Here is a 26,942-nt window from a genome sequence, read left to right as displayed (position 1 = left end):
CCACCAGGGGGCAGATGCTCCGACCAGTAGGTTAGCTTGCTGCTAGGGTCCAGCCGATTGGGACTGAGTGAGATGGGCCAGACATGCCCTGGAGCCCTCCCGCGGTCCCTCCCCAGCTGGCCAACCTCCCACGTCCTTCCCCGGCCCCAGTCATGCATCAGTGGGGTCAGAGCTGGCGAGCACAGTGGCAGTGGCGGGAGCCTCTCCCACCTCCGCAGCAGCACTAAGGATGTCTGACTGCCGGCTTGGGCCTACTTCCTGTGGGGAGCGGGCCTAAGCCGGCAGTCGGATATCCCCTGAGGGCTCTTGGACTGTGAGAGGGTGCAGGCCGGGCTGAGGGATCACCCCCTCAGTGCACGAATTTTGTGCAGTGGGTCTCTAGTATATATATCAAAGGCTAATATGCAAAGTGTCCCCTCAGGAGTTTGACCCGGAAACTGTGAGTTCGATCGCTCGCTATAACGTGCGCTGACTACCAGGGGGTGGCACAGAACGAAGGAAGGCCCCAGCCGGCAGCAGGAAGGAAAGCCCCAATTGGCCCTGATTGCCGGCCAGGCCTAGGGACCCTACCCATGCATGAATTTTGTGCACTAGGCCTCTAGTATATCATAACTTCTAATACATTCCTCTCAGACACTGACAGATCAAACAGACAAAAAAAATAATTAAATATATGGAAGATCTGAGTAACAATAAGCTCAAACTAATACTTATAAGCACACATGTGTATAAATATAACTTTATAACCCACAAACATAAAGGACACATTGTTATGGGGTATACATGGCACAGTCACAAAAATCAACCAATGCACCAACCCACAAAAGAAACCACGATATCCCTTTCCCCAAAATCAATATTAGAGACTACATTCTCTGACCACAATGCAACAAAGTTAGAAATTTATATCAGAAGATTAGCTTTTAAAAATTCCTAAGTGGCTATAAACTGAAAACAACAACAAACAACTAATTAAGCTTTTAGTTTAAAAGGAACTCATAAAAATTTGAGACATTAATAATCTAAAATATTTGATACATACTTATTTAAAAGGAAACTTGCTTTAAATTCATTCATCAGAAAACATCTAGATTGAAAACAAAGGCACTAAGCATTGATATCAATAAAAATGGAGGGGAAAGAGTCAACCCAAAAAAACCCCAAAGACATTATAAAAATAAGGGCAGCAATATTCAAAAGACAGAAATAATGAACAAAACAAGAGCTGTTTCTTTGAAGGGATGAAATAGAGAAATCTCCTTCAATACTTATCATGAATAAAAAAGAAAATGCAAGTCAATAAAATGCACAACGAAAACAAAGAGATAGACATGACAAATTTTAAAAATAATAAATTATTAGAAAAAACTGTTGCAATAAATTTGAAAACTTAGACAAAATGGATGTTTGTAGAATGGAATCAAATGCCAAATATGGCAAAGAAAGGAAAAAAATAAAATATCTAAATATTCATAGAAGTAACTTAAGTGGTAATCAATAATTTCCCTCTGGAAGAGGCTCAAAGACTATGTCTACATGTTCTCATAAATGAGACTTCTTAAACTTTCAAACAATAGATAACCATATTTTATACAAGTTTATCCATAAATAGAAAGAAAACAGGGAGGGGAAAAAATATTTAAATCAGTAAATGAGATCAATGTTCTATTGATTCCAAAATTAAGTAAGGATGCCACAAAAAATTTTAAGCATTTTTCACTTATGAGCACATTTGCATATATACCAAATTAAATACTATCTAGTCAATGCATTGGAAAAAAATAATTATCAACTAAGGTTTATAGTACAAGGATGGTTTAACATTAGAAAATCTATCAATGTAATTCTGCACATTAATAAATTTAGGGAGAAATCACATGTTATCTCAATAGTTGTGGAACTACTATGATAAAATTTAATACCTATTCATGATATTTTTTAAATCTCAGAAAACTTATTAAAGGATATGCATGAAGAAGCTATAGAAAATATCAATGTAATACATTACTTTTGAGAGAAAAATTTAAGATTTCTCACTATCATTGATATAATTTGCTTTAAAATTTTATTTAAATATTTTATTGATTGATTTTTAGTAAGAGAGCGGGAGGGAGAGAGGGGATGGGAAAGTGAAAGAGAGAAACATCGATTTGTTGTTCCTCTTATTTATGCATTAACTGGTTTATTCTTGTATGCGCCCTGACAGGGATGGAATCTGCCACATTGGTGTATTGGGACAACGCTCTAACCAACTGAGTACCCAGCCAGGGCTCAGGAATTTGAAATAATGCGTCATTAAGGAATATTAAGCAAGAGAAGGACACAATCCGATTTGAGGATAAAAAAGACCACTCTTGTAGAAGAAGGATCAAAGGGGCAGACGAATTACATGGTGCTTATGCAGGGGTTATTCTAATCATCAAGGTGAGAAAAGATGAGATCCTGAGTAAAGTAACAAAGACACTAACAAGTCTCAAGGAATAAGAGATATCAGGAAGTGCAACTGAAAGAATTTGCTAATATTTTTAACATTTTTATTTGGGGAGTAGATGAGGGAGACCAATCATGATTAACTAAATTTTTGGTTCAGATAGTTTTAGTTTGGATGAACTAATGCCATATGTAGATATTACAAAGCATAGAAAATCAAGTCCCAGAGAAAACAGGTGTTTGGAAAGAGAAATGTTGAAACTGCACTATTTCTGTAACATAAAGGTGGGATGTCTAATAATCATCTGAAAATATAGATTTAATTCTAAGAGTAATTTGGTCCAAGATATATATGCTTAGAAGTAATCAATGCCTGGCAATAACTAAAGCCATTGGAATATTTAAAAGGAAAAACTGTGAGAAGGTCAAATACAGACGTCTACTGACACTGGCCCTGAGAGAAACAGACAGAGCAAGGGGAGGAGCCGCTAGGAAAACACTGGTGTAGCAGAATTCAAGGGCTTTAAGAATTGCAAAGAGACCAAGCAATGATGGCTAAAAAGTACCTGTGTGGCCTAAACATTAAAAAATCCCTGTTAATCTTCCTGAGAACAGATTCACTTGAATAGTGGAGGTGAAACGGCAGTGCACTGGGCTGAGAGGGAAATGGGAAATGAAATGGTAACATTGAGTGGGGCCCACCTGCTCCAGAAGCTCCGATTGGGAAGGAAAATAAGATGAAGGCCAGTATCTGGATAAACAATTTTAAAGGAAAAGATGTGAGCAGATGGGATGGAGCTAGTGGAGCCACACGTGAAAATAAGTAGAATGATGAGGATCAAGACCCTTGAGGACGGGGGACATGGCACGAGCCCCTGCTTTGGCAGGAGGAAGCACAGCAGGGATTGTCTGCTCTGTTCACTAAACACATCTCATAGTGCCCAGCATGTAGTAAGTGCCCAATAAGCAACTGTGGAATAAACGTTATTGAAGAGAAAAAGAAGTAAAAGGAAAAAAGTGGGGCACATTTGCAGGGGGAGTATGAGAAAAGTTGAATGAGTCCAACACATGACCCTGATATTTCTAAAATAAAAGCCATGATCCCCTGATAGAAAGAAGATTTGAGACGACAACTACTGTAGAAAGTGGAAATGCACCACTGATGAGAGATGAGCTAAAGTTTTGCGGTGGGACCAGCTTTAAATGTCATACATTTGTAGTCTCATCAAAACATCTGGTTGTTTTTCTCCAAGAAGACACAGCATAGAAGTAGGTATCTCTTAGGTTCAACAGAGACAATTTAACCAAAGGCAATGAAACTGATAGTGAAAGGATGGCTGGAGTGATGAATTATGCAGGGAAGAATATGAAAATGACAGAAGAACCTAAAAGAGGAAGCACAAACTAAGAAAAAGGGGAGAAGGGGTCTGGGACCAGAGGTGAGGTCAAGAATAAGAAGAGGAGGGAGCGAGATGTGAGACTAACAACAATCTCCCTCCCCTAACATCGTCTCTCCAGTTCATCTACAAACCACTTTCAGACTCATCTGTTGATGGCGTAACTCTGCTCCTGTCACTACCTTGTTTATATACTTTATAAATTCCCCACTGCTCATCAAATGCAATCTAAATACTCTAGGTGCTCAATAGTGCTGCCTGATTTGACATCAACCAACCATTTCACCACATTTTCCTTCATACCCTCAGTCCACTAGACCAGTGGTCGGCAAACTGCGGCTCGCGAGCCACATGTGGCTCTTTGGCCCCTTGAGGGTGGCTCTTCCTAAGCCTTAGGAGTAGCCTAATTAAGTAAATAACAATGTACCTACCTATATAGTTTAAGTTTAAAAAATTTGGCTCTCAAAAGAAATTTCAATCGTTGTACTGTTGATATTTGGCTCTGCCGACCACTGCACTAGACCACTTACAACTCTTAAAGCAGGCAAATTCAATTCATACTACTGCTTGAAAGGTCTGCTTCACCTAGAATTTGACCACTCTCCCTCCTTAGGGTTGCCAGATTTAGCAAGTAAAAATACAGAATGCCCAATTGAATCTGGGTTTCAGATAAACAATGAATAAATTTTTAATATAAGTATCTCACACAAAAGCTGTATTTACCTGGCAATCCTACCTTCCACCCCCATCAACACTTTTCAAACTCATACTTTAACCTCACACTCAAATATTACCTTTGTCATGAAGTTTTCCTAGATCCCTTCACCTAGAAAGGGTATTCCTTCAGTCAACAAATATTTACTATGCTAAATGCTAGGAGTGAAAACTGTGAAGGCCCAGCTGGTGTAGCTCAGTGGGTGAACATCAGACCTATGAACCAGGAGGTCACAGTTCGATTCCCAATCCCCAGTGGGGGGTGTCCAGGAGGCAGCCAATCAATGATTCTCTCTCATCATTGATGTTTCTCTCTCTCTCTCCCTCTCCCTTCCTCTCTGAAATCAATAAAAATATATTTTAAAAGAACTGTGGCCCAGCCAGCGTAGCTCAGTGGTTGAGCATCGACCTGTGCACCAGGAGGTCACGGTTAGATTCCTGGTCAGGGCACATGCCCAGGTTGCAGGCTTGATCTCCAGGAGGGGGCATGCAGGAGGCAGCTGATCAATGATTCTCTCATCATTGATGTTTCTCTCTCTCTCTCTCCCCTCTCCCTTCCTCTCTGAAATCAATAAAAATATATTTTTAAAAAGCTGTGAAGAAGGAAGTCTATCTGCATGGAACTTCAACTGCAGAAGTAGAGAGAGAATAAGGAGACAGTGACAATAGAGAGGTAGTTACAATGTGCTGTGTGAGCAAACAGGAAGCACACATCTACTATTTGTATTCTGGATACTTACGAACACTTTGGGGAAAAAAGAGGCACATTACACTAAAAATTTAGAGCAGAACAGGAACTCAAGTATTTGTTGAATGAATTATATGCCTTACAAAAATTTCCCAAGACGAATACACTTGACGAAACAATTTCTTCTTTTGTAATGACTCTTGGCTTGATTACACAGATTCCACTCACCAATTTTTTAAAAGGAATATCTTTATATAGCAGAAAGATAATAAAGGTCCAATGAGTGGTAGTCTGGGTAGATTTTAAAAATGTTAGAATTTTTAATATGCTAATAAAGAACAACAAACTTACCACGCGTTGAGCTGCTATCAATGCGGCTAACGTGCTTCGCCCTGGGGCTCCTGGGGCGCAGAAGGAAACCTGCACTTTGCTCCCCTGGATGGTCATGCCGTCGGCGGCTTGCTGAACCTCCTCAGCATGCTCCGCAGTGCTATATTCAACCACTGCAAAGCCACCAACGTAGCTACCTTCATCCTGTGCAAGCTGAGGTAACACACTTTATTAAAAGGGAAGTCTATCATTTAGTCAAAAATTGTTCTTTACAGTATATAACTTTCTAATTTAAGAACAAATGTATCAGAGCATGATACTGGAGAGAAAGTGTGTTCTTTCAAAAAAAAATTACTAGTTGATTAGATGCAGTACTTCTGGAGAACAGGATAATAAACAAGATTCTGTCATTTCTTTTGAATTTTTGATTTTCCAATTTCTTTTACTAGTCAAAGCCCAAATGATAATATTCCCTATATATTAAGAAATGTATACAACTGATAATTATAAGAAAATATGAGGACACAATAATATAAACCTCCTTTAAATAAATTCACCAGATACATAAATAATGAAACATACTAAAACAATTACTGAACTACATGTCTATGTAAAATAAAGTTTGTACCATCAAGAGAAGAAAAGTAGGAGGAACCACATTCAACTTTTATTTAAATATTTTAGGTAAATCCCAGAAATTTGATCAAGTATACCAAAACAAACATTATTTGCAAAAACTATGCCCTAGATTTATTAAAATACCATATGCAACATATAATCTTTACTTCTGAATGGGCCCTAAATTAGACTCCTAAAATGCAGAACTTAATTTGTTTCCAGTCACCCACCTGTAAGAGTGTAAAGGAAGATACTAAAGTCCTGGATCTGTAAAGACTGGTACAAAGAGCAAAAATAAGAGCAAAATACGATACTAAAAAGTTTCTAAGTTTTAACGTTTCTGAATTATCTTCAACACATTCACACGAGAAAGTAATCAACGAGATAAAATTCAGCGGGGTGTGTCTTTGAGAAGACACGTGAAACACACTTCTATGCGGATTTGGCACCTCATAAGTTAATATTACAATTAAATAATTTCTAGATTCTTTTCTCTTATTTTTGAAGCTTAACTTCTACTTTCTTGCATAGTACACAAAATTTTTATTTTTCCTTCACATTCTCCCTTCCTTTTTAATTTTTCCCATTGATTTTTAGAGAGAGTAGAAGGGAGGTGGGGGGTGAGGGGAGAAGGGCAGGAGAGACAGAGAGAGAGAGAGAGAGAGAGAGAGAGAGAGAGAGAGAGAGATGTGAGAGAGATACAATGATTGGTTGACTCCTGAACATACCAAGACCAGAGCCAGGATCATTGCTGCAACCCAGGTATGTGCCCTTGACTGGAAATCAAACCCACAACCCATCGGTGCTCAGGCCAACACTAACAACTGAGCAAGCAATACTGGCCAGGGCTCTTCCTTCCTTTTAAAATTGTCCGCTTATGTTTTCTTCACTGTAAAAATGTTTCCTGGTCACATGGGAGAAAGGGAAAAGGTCTACCTACCTCTTCCAAACATTTCTCCTACAACCCCATTCCTCTTACAATCCAAACCAGATCTCAAAATCAGATCTGTAGAAGCCATTAGTCTCTTTGGTCTCTTTTGATTACCAGGTAAGAGACTGTGTCTTCAATATAGTCCGTGTCAACCTACCACACAAAAAAGCTCGAATTTAACAGCTCCACTGATAAAAGCCACATAAAGTTGTTTTTATTAATCTCTTGAAAACTTTAAAAACACTTTGGACTATTCCTGGTTTATTATGATAACCATGATGCCTACATAAGTTATACCATTTTAAATCTTCCCAAAGACAAAAATCACCAAAGTCTATGGCATAGGTAGTTTTAGAGGAGAGTATTTCAGTTCAATATGAGAGCCACTCAAATATACAAATGGTCTGACTTGTGATCTAGTTATTTTCCATTACCTTGAAATATTTTAACTGAAGCTAAGTGGTCATACACAAATATTTTAATAAATGTTTTTCTACCAGATGGCAAGCTAGATTAGATAACCTCTCAGGTCCCTTTGACTCTGCGATTCATAATTCAAATGCATTTTGTGATAAATGGCTTTTCCCCTCCTCATTTGTATCAAAGGCCTCAACTTAAGCTACAAAGAATTATGTATGGCCACAGGATATTACTATACAATTCTTAGTATCAAGATTAGCAAATCGATAAGACAACTTTCAATAACTGGACAGAGATTTAATAAAACATTTGTCACAAAAATTTATAAAGCTCTCGGGATGCTCTTTGATGTTTATTATATTGGGATTAGGGGATTAGAAGTTTAAGTAAGATGGTAGCATCATATATATGTATATATACATATGTATTATGTATATATGTATTTATGCATATATATGATTATACAATAACAGACTCTAAACTTCCTACTGCGATTGTAGAGACTCAACAAATATATGATTAAAGAAAAAGGGGGGATAAAGGAAGAAGGGAAGAGAAAAGTTCATCAGCTGCTATCTTACATGTGTAAGGAAGGAAGTTATATATAGCATGCATTGTCTATTTAGTCTAACATATTTAATTTTATAATGATAAAGAGCTTGAAAATTTTACCAGTAGTTGTCAGTCTTCAGGATCTTTTCTAAATGGCTCACTTACCATGACCCCATTAAGACAAAATTGTATGTTCTCTTTAAACCTCATTATACTTTTCTATCTTCCTTTATATCACGTTTCATACAGGATTTACAATGATTAGATTACTTGTCAGTCTCTTCTACAAAATTGTGAGGTACTGAAAGAGTATCTTTCTATTATCTATATTTCTGACATTTAGCAATATAGTGTCTGGCATAGAGAAGGTGATAAATAACATTTGGATGTAGGAATGGATCAATGGATGAATGGTGTAATGAATGGATGAAATGAGGTGAATGAGTGATGGATTTGCTAATACATACTTAACTATATAACAATATAGTTGGTCCATCAACAAAAGGAATTGATTTAAAATTTACCATGACATTAAAATCTTCATTACAGGCTAAAGTAGAATTAGATTATCCATTGTGATATTCACATAGGTATAATAAATTTGTGAGTGCATGCGGAATAGATACAAAGCAGATATCTAAAAATATTTCTAATGATATCTTAAGAATACATACCTGGCAAAACACAGGTTTATGGATACTGGAAAAAAATTGCAACAGCTCCTCTGAATCTCTGTAGTCAGTAGGGAGTTTATCTATACAAAGGCACTTAGAATGAATGAGCTCTGCGGCCAATAGATTAACATCCATCCATTGTGCAAAGAGAGCTGATGCTCCCAACTGTTTGCCCAATAGCTCCAATCTAGCCTTTGCAGCAAAGTCCTTTTTCATGTATTCCACAAATCCATAGCCTTTGGAGTGGCCAGTGGCTTCGCTGTAGACCAGAAAACATCTCTCAATGTTTCCATATGCACGAACAAGTTCTTCAAACTCTTCTAATGTAAAAGAAGTGGGCAAGTTGGTAATACACAGCAAAGCATCTGTTGGCTGTAGCTGTACTATTAAGTCTTTTCCTCGAAAAGAATATTGATGAAACATCTGAATTGCATTCTGGGCTTGTTCCCCATTCAATAAGGTAACAAATGCTGGAAGATAAAATAAATGAGTTTTCTAAGCCTGTGTTTTCAAACTTTTGTGACTATGACTCACAATAAGAAATACATGTTATATCTATGACTCAGTACACACATACATACATATTCCTGAAACAAAAGTATCAGGAAGTAATACTATTACCATATGCAAAGCACTCAAATATTTTCTATTTCATTGTATTCTTTAACACTGACACCCCCACTAAACTAATAACATGACCAGAAACACAAGTTAAAAATATGCACCCTCCCGCCCCAAACCTCTCTCAGAGACTTCAATCACTCTACTATGAAGGACTTTTGAAGTTGTCCAACAGCTCTCTGGTACTTGGTTCATGTTTTATAGCCTTCTTCTGGCTCTCTCTTTCATTTTAGAGAGTTCTTATCTCTATGTATTCAGGTTCAGTAATCTTCTGCAACAACTATTCTGCTGTTAATCCCATCTACTGTATTTTTTTTTTAATCTCCAACATTGTAGTTTTCATCTCTAGGAATCTGACTTGGTATTTTTCAATATCTTCCATATCTCCACTAAACATATTCATCTTTACTGTAATTTCTTGTACAGATGGGACATTGTTATAAAAACTGTTCTCCATTTTCATTAATTATTTTGTTTAAATTCTAAGTCATTTTGATTGATTTTTCTCATTATTATGGGTTGTATTTTCCTGCTCCTTTGCTATGCTTGGTAACTTTTTATTTCATGCCAGGCACTATAAATGTTACCTAGTTGGGTGCTGGATGTTTTTGTCTTTCTATAAATATTCTTAAGTTTTGTTCTAGGATGTGGTTGAGTTACTAGGAAACAGTTTGATCCTTTCTGGTCTCACTTTTAAATTTTGTTAGGTAAAACCAGAGTTGATTTTCTTGACTCTTGAGATAAGACCCTTCTGAATACTCCTCCTGATGCACCATGAATTGTGAGGTTTGTCAGCCTAGCTGATGGGAATAGCACTATTCCCAGCCCTGTGTGAGCTGTGAAGATTGTTACCACTAATCCCTTTGTCAATATTTAGTGACCCAGTAATTTACTTGTGGAGAAATAGTTACAATGTATATTAGAAGACAAAAATAAGGATATTCATTGCAGCATATTTGAAATACTGGAAAGTTAAAGCTTCTAAATGCCTACCAGTAATGAATAGCTTTATCAATGGTGATAAATTCACAAGATAGAATAATATACAGTAGTTTAAATGAATGAACTAGAGCTATATATATCAACATGGAAAGATCTGAAACTAAGGTTGAGTTAAAAAAAAAAAGCAAGTAACTAAATGAAACATGTATAATACCATTTATGTAAAGTTTTTAAAAACACCGAGAACAACACTATTGATTATACATATAATAAAATTACAGGTATCAGTCGTGGTATAATGGTGACAAATAGCTCCACAATCTCAATGGCTTAACAAAATAGAAGGGATTTTGTTGTTGATGCTGCATATCCCACAGTGGAAGGAAGGAAGGAAGGAAGGAAGGAAGGAAGGAAGGAAGGAAGGAAGGAAGGTTGGTTGGTTTGCTCCTCACAGTCACCCTGGGAGCTAAGCTGGAAGAAGTGCTGCAATCTTCCTCAACCTCTTACAGGGAGAGGGTGAGCAGTGAACCACAGGCTGGCTCTTACACCTTCCACCTACAATGGATATGGTTATTTCCATTCGCACTTCATTCACCAAAGAGCAAATCACATGTCCACTTCTAACCTCAAAGAGGGACAGAGAACTACCTCACCTCACACCCAGAAGAAAAAGGGTAAGAATCTGTGAACAGCTCTAATGACTGCCACGATATAACAGCCAAGTGTAGAAAGTAGGTATCAAATTCATAAATGCTTCTCCCCCAGGGAAGAAGGGAGGGAAGACAAGTAGACACTGGATTTCATTTTTATCTATAATGTTCCTATTTTCAAATTTTTAAAGTCAGAAAAAAAATGCAGAATTCTGACCATACTACCAGAGATCTTTATTCAATAGATCTACACTAGGGTTCTAATATATGTATGTATGTGTATGTATGTGTGTGTGTGTGTGTGTGTATATATATATATATATATATATGACAAAATTTTTTAACATTTAAAAAATATTTTTATAAACATTTGCTAATTTGGGAATGGATGTGTACATAGTGGTTATATCATTCTCCATAATTTCCCTTACTGTTCATCAACTAAAAAAAGAGATGTTTTAGACATTTACATATCATATAATGGGACTAATCTAATATAGTATTTTAATAGTACAGATATAAAACTAATACCCAGAAAAGTTAAGCAAATATCCCAATTTGCCCAGCTAAAGTCAAATCATACAGTTTATTCAACAAGTCTAGTTTAATAAATTATTAAAGCTGAAGAATACAAAGCCTATAAGGAATATTCATTTTAACATTAAAACCTGTAACATTAGCCCTAGCTGGTTTGGCTCAATGGATAGAGCATCGGTCTGCAGACTTTAGGGTCCCAGGTTCGAGTCCGGTCAAGGGCACATGCCTGGATTGCAGGCTCGATCCCCAATAGGGGCGTGCAGGAGGCAGCTGATCAACGATTCTCACTCATCATTGATGTTTCTATCTATCTCTCTCCCTCTTCCTTCCTCTCTGAAATCAATAAAAACATATTAAAACAAACAAAAAAACTATAACATTAGAACAGTCATCATAAAAAGTCATAAGGCTCTAGTAACTTCATATTAATTTATGTGATTAAAAATTAGGATACTAATATTATCTTCAGAAAATAAATTTTAATTGTAACATTTATATGACTTAATACTTAAGAATTTCAGTGATTAACTTAAGAATGAAAAGACACTACACATTTTTATTTTATAAGGACTATATGTATAACCAAAACGAAATTAAATGCTTAGAACTGAAATCTTACCTGTTCGCTTATTTCTGTCCACATAACAATACTTTAACTCATAGTCTTGTAATAAATCGTGAACTTCCTAAAAGAGACATGAATTGAATTAATACACAAATGCAGTTAGTAGATAATCCAGCTGTATTAGCCTACCACCATTACTACTACCCTATCGCATATAAAACATCTTCCGTGAATCTCCATTACTTATTTAAATTAAAGGCTCATCAGACACAGCTTTTACCATCAACCTACCTCTCTAAATATATCCCCAATACACCCCCACACACTCCCATATTCCTGCTCAAAGAACGGTTCACTGCCTCATGAGGATGCCATGCACAGTCCTTACTCTGAATGTCTGTTATGCTGACACCTTGACCTAGCATGGGGCAAACATCACACTAAGGCTCCCAACCTTTACCTGAAATCACATGTACCCTTTGAAATCCCATCTCAAATGTTCTTGCAAGAATCTTTTCCCAATTCTTTTCCACAGGACATGACCTCTCCCACATCTAAACTAACAATGGTCATACTTTACTTATGCCTCTCTTATAGAAAAAATATTAAAACGTTTCTATTTCTATACTACATGCTAAATTTTTAACAAGTAATAAACCTGTAGATACTTGTAACCCCTGCATGGAGAATAAATAAATGTAGACTGCAAACCTAATTTACAGATCCCTGGCTATGAAAACAAAGAGGGAAATTCATAGCATCATACGCCTAGTTCAAGAAACAAGAAAAATGTCAAGTAAACAGCCTAACTTTACACTTAAAGGAACCTGAAAAAGAACAACAAGCAAAGTACAAAGTGAGAAGGAAGGAAGGAAATAATAATGATCAGAGCAGAGATAAACAAAAGAAAGCCTTTAAAAAAAAAATACAAAAGATCAAAGGAACCCTGAGCTGGTTCTTTGAAAAGATAAAAAAGACTGACAAACCTTTAACCAGACCCATCAAGAAAAAGAGAGGACCCAAATAATAAAATCAGAAATGAAAGAAGAGAAGTAACAACTGGCACCAAAGAAATACAAAGGATCATAAGAACATATTACAAACAACTATGTGCCCCAAAATTGGACAATCTGGAAGAAATGGATAAATTCATAGAAACATATGACTTCCAAAACTGAATCAAGAAGAAACAGAAAATCTGAACAGACTGATTACAACTAATGAAATTGAAGCAGTAATAAAATAAAATAAAAACCTCCTAGCAAACCAAAGTCCTGAACCGAATGGTTTCACAGATGAATTGTACCAAACATTCAAAGAAGAACTAACACCTATTGTTGGGGTCCAAACCCAGCGGGTCCAGGGGTCCCCAAAGGTGTGGACGGAGTCGGCGAAGAAGGAATGACATGGAGACAGAGTTCAGTTCATCAGCATAGCGAGGTTCTCTCTCCAGGATCTCCAGCCAAGTTCTGGTCAGGTTCTCTTGCCATGTTCTCTCACTAGGTTCTCCAGGCAGGTTCGGTCGCCAGGTTCTATCCAGGATCTCCAGCCATGTTCTGTCACCAGGTTCTAGCCAGGGTCTCCAGCCAGGTTCTGTTGCCATGTTCTCTCACTAGGTTCTCCATCCAGCTTCTCTAGGATCTCCTGCCATGTTCTGTCTAGGTTCTCCAGCCAAGTTCTATAGCCAGGTTCTGTCCAGGATCTTTTGCCATGTTCTCTCCCTAGGTTCTGTCTCTAGGTTCTGTCCCTAGGTTCTGTCTAGGATCTCCAGCCAAGTCCTGTCTCTAGGTTCTGTCTCTAGGTTCTCTGTCTCTAGGTTCTTCAGCCAGGTTCTCTCACTAGGTTCTGTGTCTAGGTTCTGTGTCTAGGTTCTGTGTGTAGGTCCTGTCTTCTGTTGTCTTGTTACATCTGTATTTATACCAGTTGATTTTAATCCTATCAATTTCTATTCCAAAGGTTAGGGTGTTTCTTATCTCCATTCCAGGGAGTAAAGATTATGTAGCTTAAGCATGATTGTTTGTAGTTAAAGTGATTAACTACCCGCCTGGCACTTAGTTAAGGGGTTTTATCTCCTCCCTAACTTCAGGGAAAAATCCCTACCTGGGGAAACAACCTTTCTCGGAGAGGTGACCTTGGTTAAAACACATAGCGTCAAGAAGGGGAGCAAACATATTAAGAACAGTATGCTATATACGCCAGGTCTCTTGAAACATATGCTGTGCAGATGTTTCTTCCCTGCAGCAACTGTGTCAAGCAGCAAGGATGGACCGGCTCCCGGCAACCTATCCTTCTCAAACTATTCTAAATAGTTTTAAGATGGAAGACTTCTAAGCTCATTTTTTGGGTCAGTATTTTCCTGATTATAAAACCAGGTAAAGAAAGAAATTTATAGCCCAGTATCCCTGATGACCTCAGCAAAAATCCTCAACAAAATATGAGTGAACAGAGTCCAGCAATACATTAAAAAGTTCATACATCATAATCAAGTGGAATCTATTCCTGGGATGCAAGGTTGGTAAAATACCCACAAATAAATTAACATTATATACCACATTAACAAAATGAAAGATAAAAATAATATGATCATATCAACAGATGCAGAAAAAGCATTTGACAAAATCCAGCATCCTTTTATTTTTTTTATTTATTTTTAAAAAATATATTTTATTGATTTTTTACAGAGAGGAAGGGAGAGAGGTAGAGAGTTAGAAACATCGATGAGAGAGAAACATCGATCAGCTGCCTCCTGCACATCTCCTATTGGGGATGTGCCTGCAACCCAGGTACATGCCCTTGACCGGAATCGAACCCGGGACCTTTCAGTCCACAGGCTGACGCTCTATCCACTGAGCCAAACCGGTTTCAGCCCAGCATCCTTTTATGATAAAAAAACTCTCAGCAAAGTGGGACTAAAAGAAACATACCTCAACATAATAAAGGCCATATATGTCAAACCCACAACCAACATCATAGATCAATGAATGGGCAGGAAAAAAAAGTATTTCCCTGAAGGTCAGGAACAAGACAGGGATATCCACTATTACCACTCTTATTCAACATAGTACTGGAAGTCCTAGCTACAGCAATCGGACAAGAGGTAGAAATAGGAGGGATCCAAACCAGAAAAAAAGTAGTAAACCTGTCAATATGTGCATGACTTAGTACTGTATATAGAGAACCCTAAAGATTCCAGCAAAAAACTACTGGATCTGATAAATAAATTCAGTAAACTAGCAGGACACACGATCAATATTCAGAAAGCAGGTGTATTTCTATACACCAAGAATGAACTATCCAAAAGGGAAACTAAAAAAAACTACCTCAATTACAACTGCATGTACTCGGAAAACTATAAGATACTGAAGAAGGAAACCGAAAGGAGTGCAAATAAATGAAAACATATACCATGTTCATATATAGGAAAAATTAACATGGTTAAAATGTCCATACTTTCCAAATCAATCTTCACATTCAATGCAATTCTTAGCAAAATACCAATGGCGTTATTTCACAGAACTAGAAAAAATAATCTGAAAATGTATATGGAACTACAAAAGACCGCAAATAGCCTCAGCAGCATCGAAAAAGAAGACCAAAGTTGGAGGTATCATGCTACCTGATTTCAAACTATAATAACGAGGCTATATTAATCAAAATAGCATAGTACTGGCATAAAAACAGACATATAGATCGATGGAACAGAACACACAGCCCAGAAATAAACCCATGCCTTTATGTCCAATTAATATTTGACAAAGGAGGCAAGAACATGTAAAGATAGTCTTCAATAATGGTGTTTGGAAAATTGGACAGATACAGGCAAAAAAATGAAACTAGACCACCTTCTTACACCATACATAAGAATAAACTCAAAAGATTGAACTGTAAGATTAAAAACCATAAAACTGCTAGAAGAAAACATTGGCAGTAAAATCTCTGACATTTTTTGTAGCAATATTTTTTTCTGATACATCTTGAGTAAGAGAAGCAAGAGAGAAAATAGACAGATGGGACTACATCAAACTAAAAAGTTTTTGCACAGCAAAGGAAACCATCAACAAAGAGAAAAGACAATCTACTGTATGGGGGAGGATATTCCCAATCATACAACGGATAACAGGTTAATATCCAAAATTTATAAAGAACTCATATAACTTTACACTAGAAAAACAACCCAATTAAAAAGACACTCTCCAAGGGAGATATACAGATGGCCAACAGCCATATGAAAAGTTGCTCAAAGTCACTGATCATCAGAGAAATGCAAATCAAAACCACAATGAGATTATCACCTCACACCTCCATCAAGAAATCAACAAACAACAACAAGTGTTGGTGAGGATGCAGAGAAAAGGGAACCCTTGTGCACTGTTGGTGGGAACGCAGATTGGTTCACCGACTATGGAAAACAATTTGGAGGTTCCTCAAAAAATTAAAAATTGCCTTATGACCCAGCAATTTCACTTCTGGGAATATATCCTAAGAAACCTGAAACACTAATTTGTAAGAATTTATGCACCCCCATGTTTATTGCAGCATTAAGTGGATAAAAATGCTGTGGTACATATACCTATGGAATACTATTTGGCCATAAAGGAGAATTAAATCTTATCTTTTGCAAAGGCATGAATGGACCTAGAAGGTATTACGTTCAGTGAAATAAGTCAGAGAAAGACAAATACATGATTTCACTTATATGTGAAATCTAAAGAACAAAATAAATGAACAAACAAAATGGAGTCAGATTCATAGATACAGAGAATAAACTTATGGTTGACAGAAAGGAAGGGGGTTGAGCGACTGGGTGAAAAAACTTGAAGGGATTAAGAAATACAAATTAGTAGTTACAGAAGTCACACAGATGTAGATTACAGCATAGGGAATACAGTCAATAATCTATAATAATAAAAGCATAATATGCTAATTAGACCAGACGACTTTCCAGATGAAGCCGGGGCTGTGAGGGAAGCCGGTGGCCGGCAGCCGGGGGAAGGCCTACTCTTGCACGAATTTTGTGCACCAGGCCTCTAGTACTGTAATAAGTATGTATGGGGTCAGATGGGTTCTTGAAATATCAGGGGACCATTCTGTAAAGTACATGAATTGTCTAACCACTATGTTGTACATCTGAAACTGACACAGAACGATCGTGAATAGAAACTGTAATTTAAAAATGACATATTCTATATTCTTCATAAAGAAAAGGGATCTCTAGAGCTTCAGTGGTGCAATCAGTTAGCGTGCGGTACTTAGAAGAAACGGTATCTCTCTCCATAGCACAACATATACATCTTGCCAATCGGCTAATTCAATACTTTATGGAGACCGTGACATGGTTTTGTTTGAAGGGATCCAGTGTATGCTTTTAGTTGCACAGACTCTAATCTCTCATTTCACTAGTTAACAGCTGTCAAATGCCAGATAAAGAAAACATGATACGGCTCTTCACATCACCGAGTACCCGCAAACAAGTGGTATGCTGTGTTCCTAATTCAGCTGAGAGATTTACCTGAGGAAGATCTCAAGTATTCAAAGATGCATTTCACAACTTAGAAATTTTATTTTTAAAAGACCTATATTTCAATTCATGGCTTTTATATGACTCAGATGTGGGATGTTGATTTTGCCAACTTGGAAACCTTACAAAGCTTCCTGCAAATAAACTAAAACGATTATTTTTCTCCATGCCCTGATTATTTTGACCCAGGCAAAAGTGGGTCACACCTCAATTTGATCCCCGGAAAGGTGGCCAAAAGAAAAACTTAAAACCTGAAAGAGAGTCCTAACAACCATTTGCCAAAATTCTACCATGCTCCACAACACAAAATCAAAAGGACTAAAATTATTATCTCCCTCTACTAATCCAGCTTTATGACATTTCTATTAACTTAAAGCAAATTTTAAGGAACAAAGTAGCCCCTTTAATGAAAATGCTTTGCCCTCTAACCGGCAATATCACTTACAATTTTCTTACAGTAAGATGAATTCACCAAAATTGCAAGTATTAGGTAGCTTTAGTAACCTATTTCCAGACCAGATTCACTATCACTCCCTGGAATTAAATGTGGAATTTTGCACATATGAAAAGTCTCCTGGGCAGAGGACCAATAGCTTTCAAAGCAGTTAGTCAATGACTCCCAAAAGTTAAACAACTGATGTTCCAGTCGGTCTGGACTTCTTCCTGAATGAAACCCAGCCATAGTTTTAAACCTGAATCACATTGTCTTCTAAGCCCTTCACAGAACTACTTTCATGAAAGCATTATTTTTCTTTGTAAGGAAGGGTTTCATAGATTAAAATACTCTACTCTCGCCCTGACCAGTTTGGCTCAGTGGATAAACCGTCAGCCTTCGGACTGAAGGGTCCCAGGTTCGATTCCGGTCAAGGGCATGTACCTTGGTTGCAGGCACATCCCCAGTAGGGAGTGTGCAGGAAGCAGCTGAATCGATGTTTCTCTCTCATCGATGTTTCTAACTCTCTATCCCTCTCCTTCTCCCTTCCTCTCTGTAAAAAAAAGATTAAAAAAATCAATAAAATATATTTTTTAAAAAATACTCTATTCTTAAATTCCACTTTAATGGAATTTTAAAAAAAGAAACAAGAATCTTTGTTGATTTTCTTTAAGTTTGGCGGGATTTCATAATATGAAAAGATGATCTGTTACAGATATTAACTTATAAGGCATAATAATGAAATAAACACCCCGTAACTCACCACCGAACTTAACGATTAGAACATTAGCAAAACTGTTCCATCGACTTCTACATTGTTTTGCTAGTCCATTCAGCCACTTTCACTGGGGTAGGGATGGGGTCCTTCCTGTAGCTATGTATCCCCAAACAGCTTTTATTTGTTTTACTTGTTTCTCAGCTTTATAAAAATGGTATTATGCTAAGTATTAATCTTTTGTGCCTTACTTTTCATACTCAATATTATGTTTTGAAAATTCACTCATGTTACACGTGACAGTTCATTTATTCACGACTGCTTGCTATTCCATTTTGTAACTATAGTACGATTTACTAATATGTATCCATTTTTCTATCAATGAATATTTTATTTGTTTCTAGGTTATTACTGTTTGGCTACTCACATATTTTTTTAAAAAACTTCTATCACATTCTTATAAACTTTACATATGTATTTCCTGGTGTACAGAATTTCTGAAGGAATGAAATTCCTGGGCTGTACACATGCAAATTATCATCTTTATATGAAAGTGTCAACTTGTTGCTAAAATGGCTGTACCTGTTTACATTCCCATCAACAGTACATGAGAGTCCCACTAATCCAATCCCCACAATGCTTGATGTTATCAGATACTTCAATTTTGTCAATTTCATGGATATAAAATTTTTGCATTTCCTCGATTAATAAGGAAGGGCATTATGTGATCATTATGTGGTGGCTTTATGTGTCAATTTGGCTATGATATCCAGTTATTTAATTAAATACTAATTTAAGTACTGCTGTGAAGGCATTTGTAGATATAGCTAATATCTACAGTCAGTTTACTCTAAGTAAAGACCTTAGATGATGTGGGTGGCATTTATCTAATTTGCTTAAGAGCAAACACTGAGGTTTCCTGGAAAAGAAGAAAATCTTGTCTCAAGACCTGCCCAGGTTTCTAGCCTCCTGGTATGCCTTAGAGATTTTGGATTTGCAAACCTTCACAGTCAACCAATCAATCAATTAATCAATATTTGTGTGTGTAATAAATGCATATAAATATTATATATAAGCTGTTTCTCTGAAGAACTCTGATGCAGCCATTTTTCTATGCTAAGTTACTATTTATTTCCCTCTCCCCCTTTTTATTTTTTTTTATTTTTTTTTACAGAGAGGAAGGGAGAGGGATAGAGAGTTAGAAACATCGATGGGAGAGAAACATCGATCAGCTGCCTTCTGCACACCCCCTACTGGGGATGTGCCCGCAACCAAGGTACATGCCCTTGACCGGAATCAAACCTGGGACCTTTCAGTCTGCAGGCCAACGCCCTATCCACTGAGCCAAACTGGTTAGGGTCCCTCTCCCCCTTTTATGCCTAAGAGATTCAGAGGGAGAAACCTGCTTTAGGAAGGAGAATGTAGGATGTTGTCTTAGCCTAATTTGAATTAAGTATGGTAAATAGGAGGGCTTCAGGCACGGGCCTGTTAGCTAGACACCCTGTGTCCCGTTATTTCTGAGCCTTCTAGCAAGGATTCTGCTGCCAGGCGTGTCCTCTTCCTCAACTACCTGAAGTCACCCACTCTCACTTCTGAAACCTAAGACTCCATACCACCTCCCCCCTTTCTCCTTTGTCCAAAATTGTCTCAGATGCACAATGTTGCCTCACTGTCCTGGGAATTTTCACGCCTATGTGAATTCCCCATGCACATATATTAAGAATTTTATTTTCTCCTGTTATTCTGTTCATTTGATTATTAGCCCAGCTAGAATAACTTAGAAGGTGGGAGAAAAAGTATTAATATATTTTTAGCCCCCACAATATGTCTGCTTTTGGTTTTTCTAGATACCCTAAGTTTGAGGAAGTTCTATTCCTGTGTGCTGTAAGTTTCTATTATGAATAGGGGTTAAATTTTATCAAACGCCTTTTCTGCATCTGTGGAAATGACTTCAGTCCCGCCTTCATTCCAGTGATCTCCATATTCCTATTTCCACCCCCAACTTCTCTCCTAGGCTCCAAACCTGTACGTGCTATTGCTTTGCTTGGAACTGCATCTGGAATTTCCAACACCAGATAATACTTTTGGGGGATCCAAGAAAGGGCCTAACATATAATACTTTTCATGATATTAGCATAAAAGTAGCTGAGTAAATGTAGTGTCAGTTTTAACTTGGCTACACTTTAACAGCTTTCGGTGCAGCTGTGTTGCTGGAAAGTTCATTTGAATACCAACTTTTTGGCAGGGGAAGATTCTTGGACTAAAAAAAATTAATAAACTTTCAGCTCTTTTATTAGCAGTATAATAATAATAATTTACTGAGTGCTTAACTTTATCCCAGGCACTTTATATACATTACCCCATTTAATCCTAACAGCCTGAGGAGCTGAATTTTAAAGCAAAACTTGAATATCCAGATTTTAAAGATGAGGACATTGAGGTCTAGAAAAGTTATGTGACTTGCACAGTATGTGATGGCTCTGGGATTCAAACCCCCATCAACAGACTCTAGAGCAAACGCAAGGAAGCATTATCACAACAAAAACAGAATCTATAAAATATTCACTTCCATCACATTCCTAAAGCTCACTGCATCACTGACTTCCTAACCTTAGAATGGGGATCAGAGGGGGAAAAAAGTTTGGAAGAGAAAAACAAATGCAACATATCTTCATTTTTGACTACTAGAAGTCTGATGGCATCATTGCCTTATTTAAATATTTCAATGAATCCTCATTTCCCCTAAAATGAAATCCAAACTGCCTAATATGGCTTACAAACTTACAATCATCTGGTCCAGCCTCCTGTGCCAGCCTTGTATCAAACCACTATCTGTCTCAGACTCTATGCCACAGCCACCAGGAATGAGCTTTGGGCCATGCTTTTTCTCGTCTTTAGGATCCAGTATGTCTTGTTACTACTGCCCCAAATAGTCTATGCTTCTCTCTTTCCCTCCTCCTGCTAGCTACCTTCTCTCCCTGGGACTCAGCTTACGTGAGTTTCTCTAAGGAGTCTTTCTGAATCTCTCAGATATGGATTAGATACGTCTCCCTTGTGCTTCAACAGCATTTTTTCTTTTCCCCATCACAATATTTATAGCACCTATGAGCCATATTTTAACTGCTTACATACTTGCCATCTCCATTAGATTGTAGGCTTAGCAATAGCAAATACCACACGCATGCTTTGTTCATAAACAAGTCTCCCATATCTAGCATAACATCTAGTGAAAAGCAGACCTCTGATATTTGTTAAATGCGTGAATGTTTGTTTCCACAGATTGCCCTTTTCAACTCCAGTGCAGTGTTATTTTTTCTGAGGTTCTTGTTTAAAGTGCTGAAAAAATTGAAAATATACTTCTTTAACCTGACCTAATACATAGCTCACTTTTTAAAAAGAAGATATTTTTAAATTAATTAATATTATACTAGGTATACCTAGCAATAAGAGGTTCTCCTTGAGCACCTTTTGTTTGCAGATGTCCCAAGGAAGAGCACTTCAGTCTCCAGGAGATACATTTAGATAATCGTGCCTCCCAAAAAATAGCCATATGTAAATCACAATCTCATCTTCTCTGATGCGCAAAATGGTTTGTGTTTCCCATCAAATATCACCTGGCTGTACTACGTTATTAGTTTTCTATTCCTGTGCAACAAATTACCACAAATTAAACTTAAATGGGTGCTTAACACAACACCTAGTTATTATTACTCAGCTCTGTAGATCAAAAGTCCAGGCAGGCTCAAAAGGGTCCTCTTCTTAGGGTCTCTCAAAGCCAAAATCAAGGTGTTAGGCAGGCTGCACCCTTTTTCTAGAAGCTTGAAGGAAAACTACACTTTCTCTCTTTAAGGTATTATGCAGAATGCCTTCTGGTTGTGGGACTGAAGTCCCTGTTTTCTTGCTGCCTGTAAGCTGGGGACCACTCTCTTAGCTCATAGAGACTGCCCTAAAGTCTCTGTATGCAGCCCACTTTATCTTCAAACCCAGCAACAGTGCATCAAAGCCTTCTTGCGATTCAAACCATTTTATTTCTTCTTCTACTGTTAACTCGCTGCTTTTAAATGGTGAGTAAGATCAGAATGGGCCCACCTGCAGAATCTACCTTTTGTTAGTCAACTGATTAGTAACCTTAATTACATCTGCAAAAAATTCTCTTTTTATCATGTAATATAACAATGACACACATAAGACCTTGTCACACTCATAATTCCATGGATTAGAAATCTTGGGGGCATTTTTTAAATTCTGCATACCACAATTATCACTAATAGATGTAATTTACTACACACTTACACACACTTTACACAAAATATCTTATTTAATATGTCAGCTTTCAGAACTCAAGCAAAGTGACAAGGACATCCGCACAGAAGACAAACCCAGCACAGAGTGTCAGAACACAGGTAATGTGAGGGCCTTCTGGCCAGGGGAGCAGCTCAGTTCAGGAGGATGAAGCCTATGTTGCATGAGGTGGGCAGCCATCTGCAGTGGTGATGGGAGATTTATTACATAAAGAGGAATTTTCAAGTAAGTAGATATACTAAAGATAACAAATACCAGGTCACTCTCTGTCAGAAAAAGGAGTAACAAATACGGAATGGGAGACAACTAGAATGCACTCTATAGTGTTAGATTGTAGCTTGCTGTATCAATGTGAACTCATTACTTAGATACTTAGATAGACAGATGATAGATATAGATAGATAGATAGATAGATAGATAGAAAGATGTGTATATATATTTATATATTTTCTAGTACTGTCTACTAAGAGGACCTGAAAGCAGTGACATCTCAATGGCAATGAGTATGTAGATTTTGACTTCTTAATAGTATTTTCCTCTGAAAGAAACTAGGCACTATATTAGTCAGCTCAAGCAGCCATAACAGTTGTATACAGTTCTGCACCACATAACTACGTTTCAGTCAATGATGGACTGCATACACAATGGTGGTCCCATCTATCTATACTAATAAAAGGGTAATATGCTAATTAGATTGGACGTCTTCCGGACAACCCTCCGGAAGTCCTTCCAGACAAAGCCATGGTGGCGGGGCCAAGACAGAGGCAGTTAGGGGCAATCAGGCTGGCAGGGGAGAACAGTTAGGGGGATCAGGCCGGCAGGGGAGAGCAGTTAGGGGGATCAGGCCGGCAGGGGAGAGCAGTTGTGGGATCGGACCTAAACTGGCAGTCGGACATCCCCCAAGTGGTCCCGAATTGGCGAGGGTGCAGGCCAGGCTGAGGGACCCCACTCCTGTGCACGAATTTCACACACAGGGCCTCTAGTCTACACTAACAAAAGACAAAGATGCTAACTGACCATACCTTTGCTACACCCACCAGCCAATCAGAGCGACTATATGCAAATTAACCCAACCAAGATGGCGGTTAATTTGCATATACCGGCTGGGAGCAAAGACTGAAGACAACATAGAAGGAAGCCAAGCTGCAGAAGGGAGCAAAGTAGAGGCAGCGGAGACAGGAACGGAGCCAAGGCGGCGGAGACAGGAGGCGGGAGTGGAGCCAGGGCACTGTGGGCGGCCGGGGCGCGGCAGGAGGCGGCGGGCAGAATAGGCCCTTGATGTCAGGGAGGGGTGGAACCTGAGCACTTGGCGCAGAGGGATAAGACAGGCTCCATGGGAGGGAACAGAATGGAGTTGCGCTCACACTCAGCCTCAGACTTCAGTTTCCTGGTGTGTCAGGTGGCCCTCCCTGCCTTCACCTGGTTGCAAAGTTCAGCTCAAAAGACTGAGAGCCTCCAGGGTGGTTGGGAAGGCAGTTCCAGGGGTGAGGCTGGTGGGCGAGTGGATTGGCTGGAGGTAAGGCAGCAGGGCTCCCAGACTGGCCGGATTCGACAGGGCGGGGCTAACCTTTGAGAGGTGCAAGGGGGAGTGTAAGGGAGTGTGCACTCGCGTGTGCCACCAGCTTGCCGGCTTTACTCTTGCACGGCCACTGTGGTGGCGGCGGTGGTTACTACCTGAGCCCAGACGGGGCAGAGGCCGGTGCAGCAGAAGGACATCCCGTCATCCCCATACCTGATGGTGTGGCCCGTGGGTCATGGCCAAAGGGGAGGGCGCCAAGAGCGGCTCCACAATGGAGCTGCTGCCTACAGGCATCCTCCAAGTGGGTGAACATCAGGCCCAGGGAAAGTGAGAACCTCGCATCCGGTGGAGGGCAAGGGGGGCAGAATCCGCGGAGCATGCGAGGTGTCTGGGGCGGTAGACATGGCCCTGATGGCAGGCTAGGCCTAGGGGACCCTACACGCGCACGATTTAATCATGCGCTGGGCCTCTAGTCCTATATAATAATAGAGAAACGTGGTAACTAACCATAACTTCGCTACCCTTCCCATTGGCTAATCATCGAGATATGCAAATTAACTTCCAACCAAGATGGCAGCCGGCAGCCACGCAGCTGAAGCAAACATGAGGCTTGCTTGCTCCAGTGAAGAAGGAAGCCAAGGTTCCCCGCCTGCCATAGCCCAGCTCTGAGCTCCAGATGCAACAATGTTGCAATTATAGAAGCTAAACAAACCCAGAAACCTGCTTTCAGCTGCCAGCGGGCCCAGAGCTTAGAGCGCCAGTGATGGCAACAGAGTCTCAATTATAGAAGCTAAACAAACCCAGATACCTGCTTTCAGCCAGCCACAGCCTCAGAGCTGGAGCTGGCTCTCAGCTCCAGTGACAGCTATAGAAGGTAAATAAATCCCAAAATAAAAAAAGAAAAAAGAAAAAAAGGAGAGTCTGGGAGCTTCAGTCACCTGCCAGCCTGAAAATGGCCCTCAGCCCCTCACCCAGGCTCACCAGGCACCCCAGTGGGGACCCTCACCCTGAAGGGGGTGCGACCAGATGCAAACAGCCATCAGCCCGTCATCCAGGCTGGCCAGGCACCCCAGTGGGGACCCCCACCCTGATCCGGATCACCCTTCAGGGCAAACCAGCCAGCCCCCACCCGTGCACCAGGCCTCTATCCTATATAGTAAAAGGGTAATATGCAAACTGACCCTAACAGCAAAAAGACTGGGAATGACTGGTCACTATGACACACACTGACCACCAGGGGGCAGACGCTCAATGCAGGAGCTGCCCTCTGGTGGTCAGGGCGCTGTCACATGGAAGGAGCTCTGCTCAGCCACAAGCCAGGCTGATGGCTGCCAGTACAGCGGTGGTGGTGGGAGCCTCTCCTGCCTCCTCAGCAGTGCTAAGGGTGTCCAACTGCAGTTTAGGCCTGCTCCCTGCTGGCAAGTGGGCATCCCCCGAGGGCTGCTGGGCTGCCAGAGGGATGTCTGATTGCCATCTTAGGCCCAATCCCCCGGGGAGCGGGCCTAAGCCAGCAGGTGGTCCCTGAGGGGTCCCAGACTGCGAGAGGGCACAGGCCGGGCTGAGGGACCCCCCCTCCCCCCGAGTGCACAAATTTTTGTGCACCGGGCCTCTAGTATATATATAAAAGGCTAATATGCAGTGTCCCCACAGGAGTTTGACCAGGAGACTGGGAGTTCTAGTGCTTGCTATGATGTGCACTGACCACCAGGGGGCAGCATGGAACAAAGGGAGGCCCCAGCTGGCAGCTGGGGAAGGGAGGCCCTGGCCAGCAGCCAGGGAAGGGAAGGCCTGGCCAGCAGCCGGAAGGCCCGGATTAGCTCTGACCTCCGGCCAGACCTAGGGACCCTACCCATGCATGAATTTTGTGCACCGGGCCTCTAGTAAGATTATAATGGAGCTAAAACATTCCTATCATCTAATGATGCTGTACCTACCCTAACATCACAGTGCTATTCATTACTCCTGTGTTGGTGGTGATGCTGGTGCAAATAAACACACTGCAACACCAGTCATATAAAGTACTGCACGTATAACTGTGTACAGTACATAGTACTTGATGATAATAAATGACTGTTACTGGTTTATGTATTTACTAGAGGCCCGATGCATGAATTCATGCACAGTTGGGTCCCTCGGCCTGGCTGGTGATCGGGGCCTATTGGGGGGGGCAGCCAGCAGGGGGAAGGGGCTGCAGGAGGTTGGTTGGCTGCTCCCCCCTCCCCCGCATCGGGGCCATCGGGGGAGGGGCCGCAGGAGGTAGGCCTGCTGGGGGGAGGGGCTGCGGGATATTGGCGGCTGCCACCCCCCCAATTGGGGCCGATTGGGGGGAGGGGCCTGCTGGAGGGAGGGACTGTGGGAGCACACTGACCATCAGGGGGCAGCTCCT

The 26,942-nt window shown here is 39.8% G+C and overlaps 1 protein-coding gene across 1 annotated transcript in view; it reads right to left on the bottom strand.

The window, feature by feature from the left end:
- The window catches only part of RAVER2 (ribonucleoprotein, PTB binding 2), an 85,172-nt gene that overhangs the window by 45,659 nt on the left and 12,571 nt on the right, over nt 1–26,942 (bottom strand). The window contains exons 2-4 of the mRNA XM_070405287.1: nt 12,124–12,190; nt 8,755–9,224; nt 5,581–5,772 (exon numbers count right to left, since the gene is read on the bottom strand). Of these exons, the coding sequence (XP_070261388.1) occupies nt 5,581–5,772; nt 8,755–9,224; nt 12,124–12,190 (729 nt within the window). The remainder of the gene's footprint in view (nt 1–5,580; nt 5,773–8,754; nt 9,225–12,123; nt 12,191–26,942) is intronic.

The sequence above is a fragment of the Myotis yumanensis genome, unplaced genomic scaffold (assembly GCF_028538775.1).
Source record: "Myotis yumanensis isolate MYYU_CA2020_CCGP unplaced genomic scaffold, mMyoYum1.0.hap1 SCAF_2, whole genome shotgun sequence".
Taxonomy (NCBI): Eukaryota; Metazoa; Chordata; class Mammalia; order Chiroptera; family Vespertilionidae; genus Myotis; species Myotis yumanensis.
The sequence above is the reverse complement of the archived record's forward strand: the minus strand, read 5'-3'. Positions and strand labels throughout refer to the sequence as shown.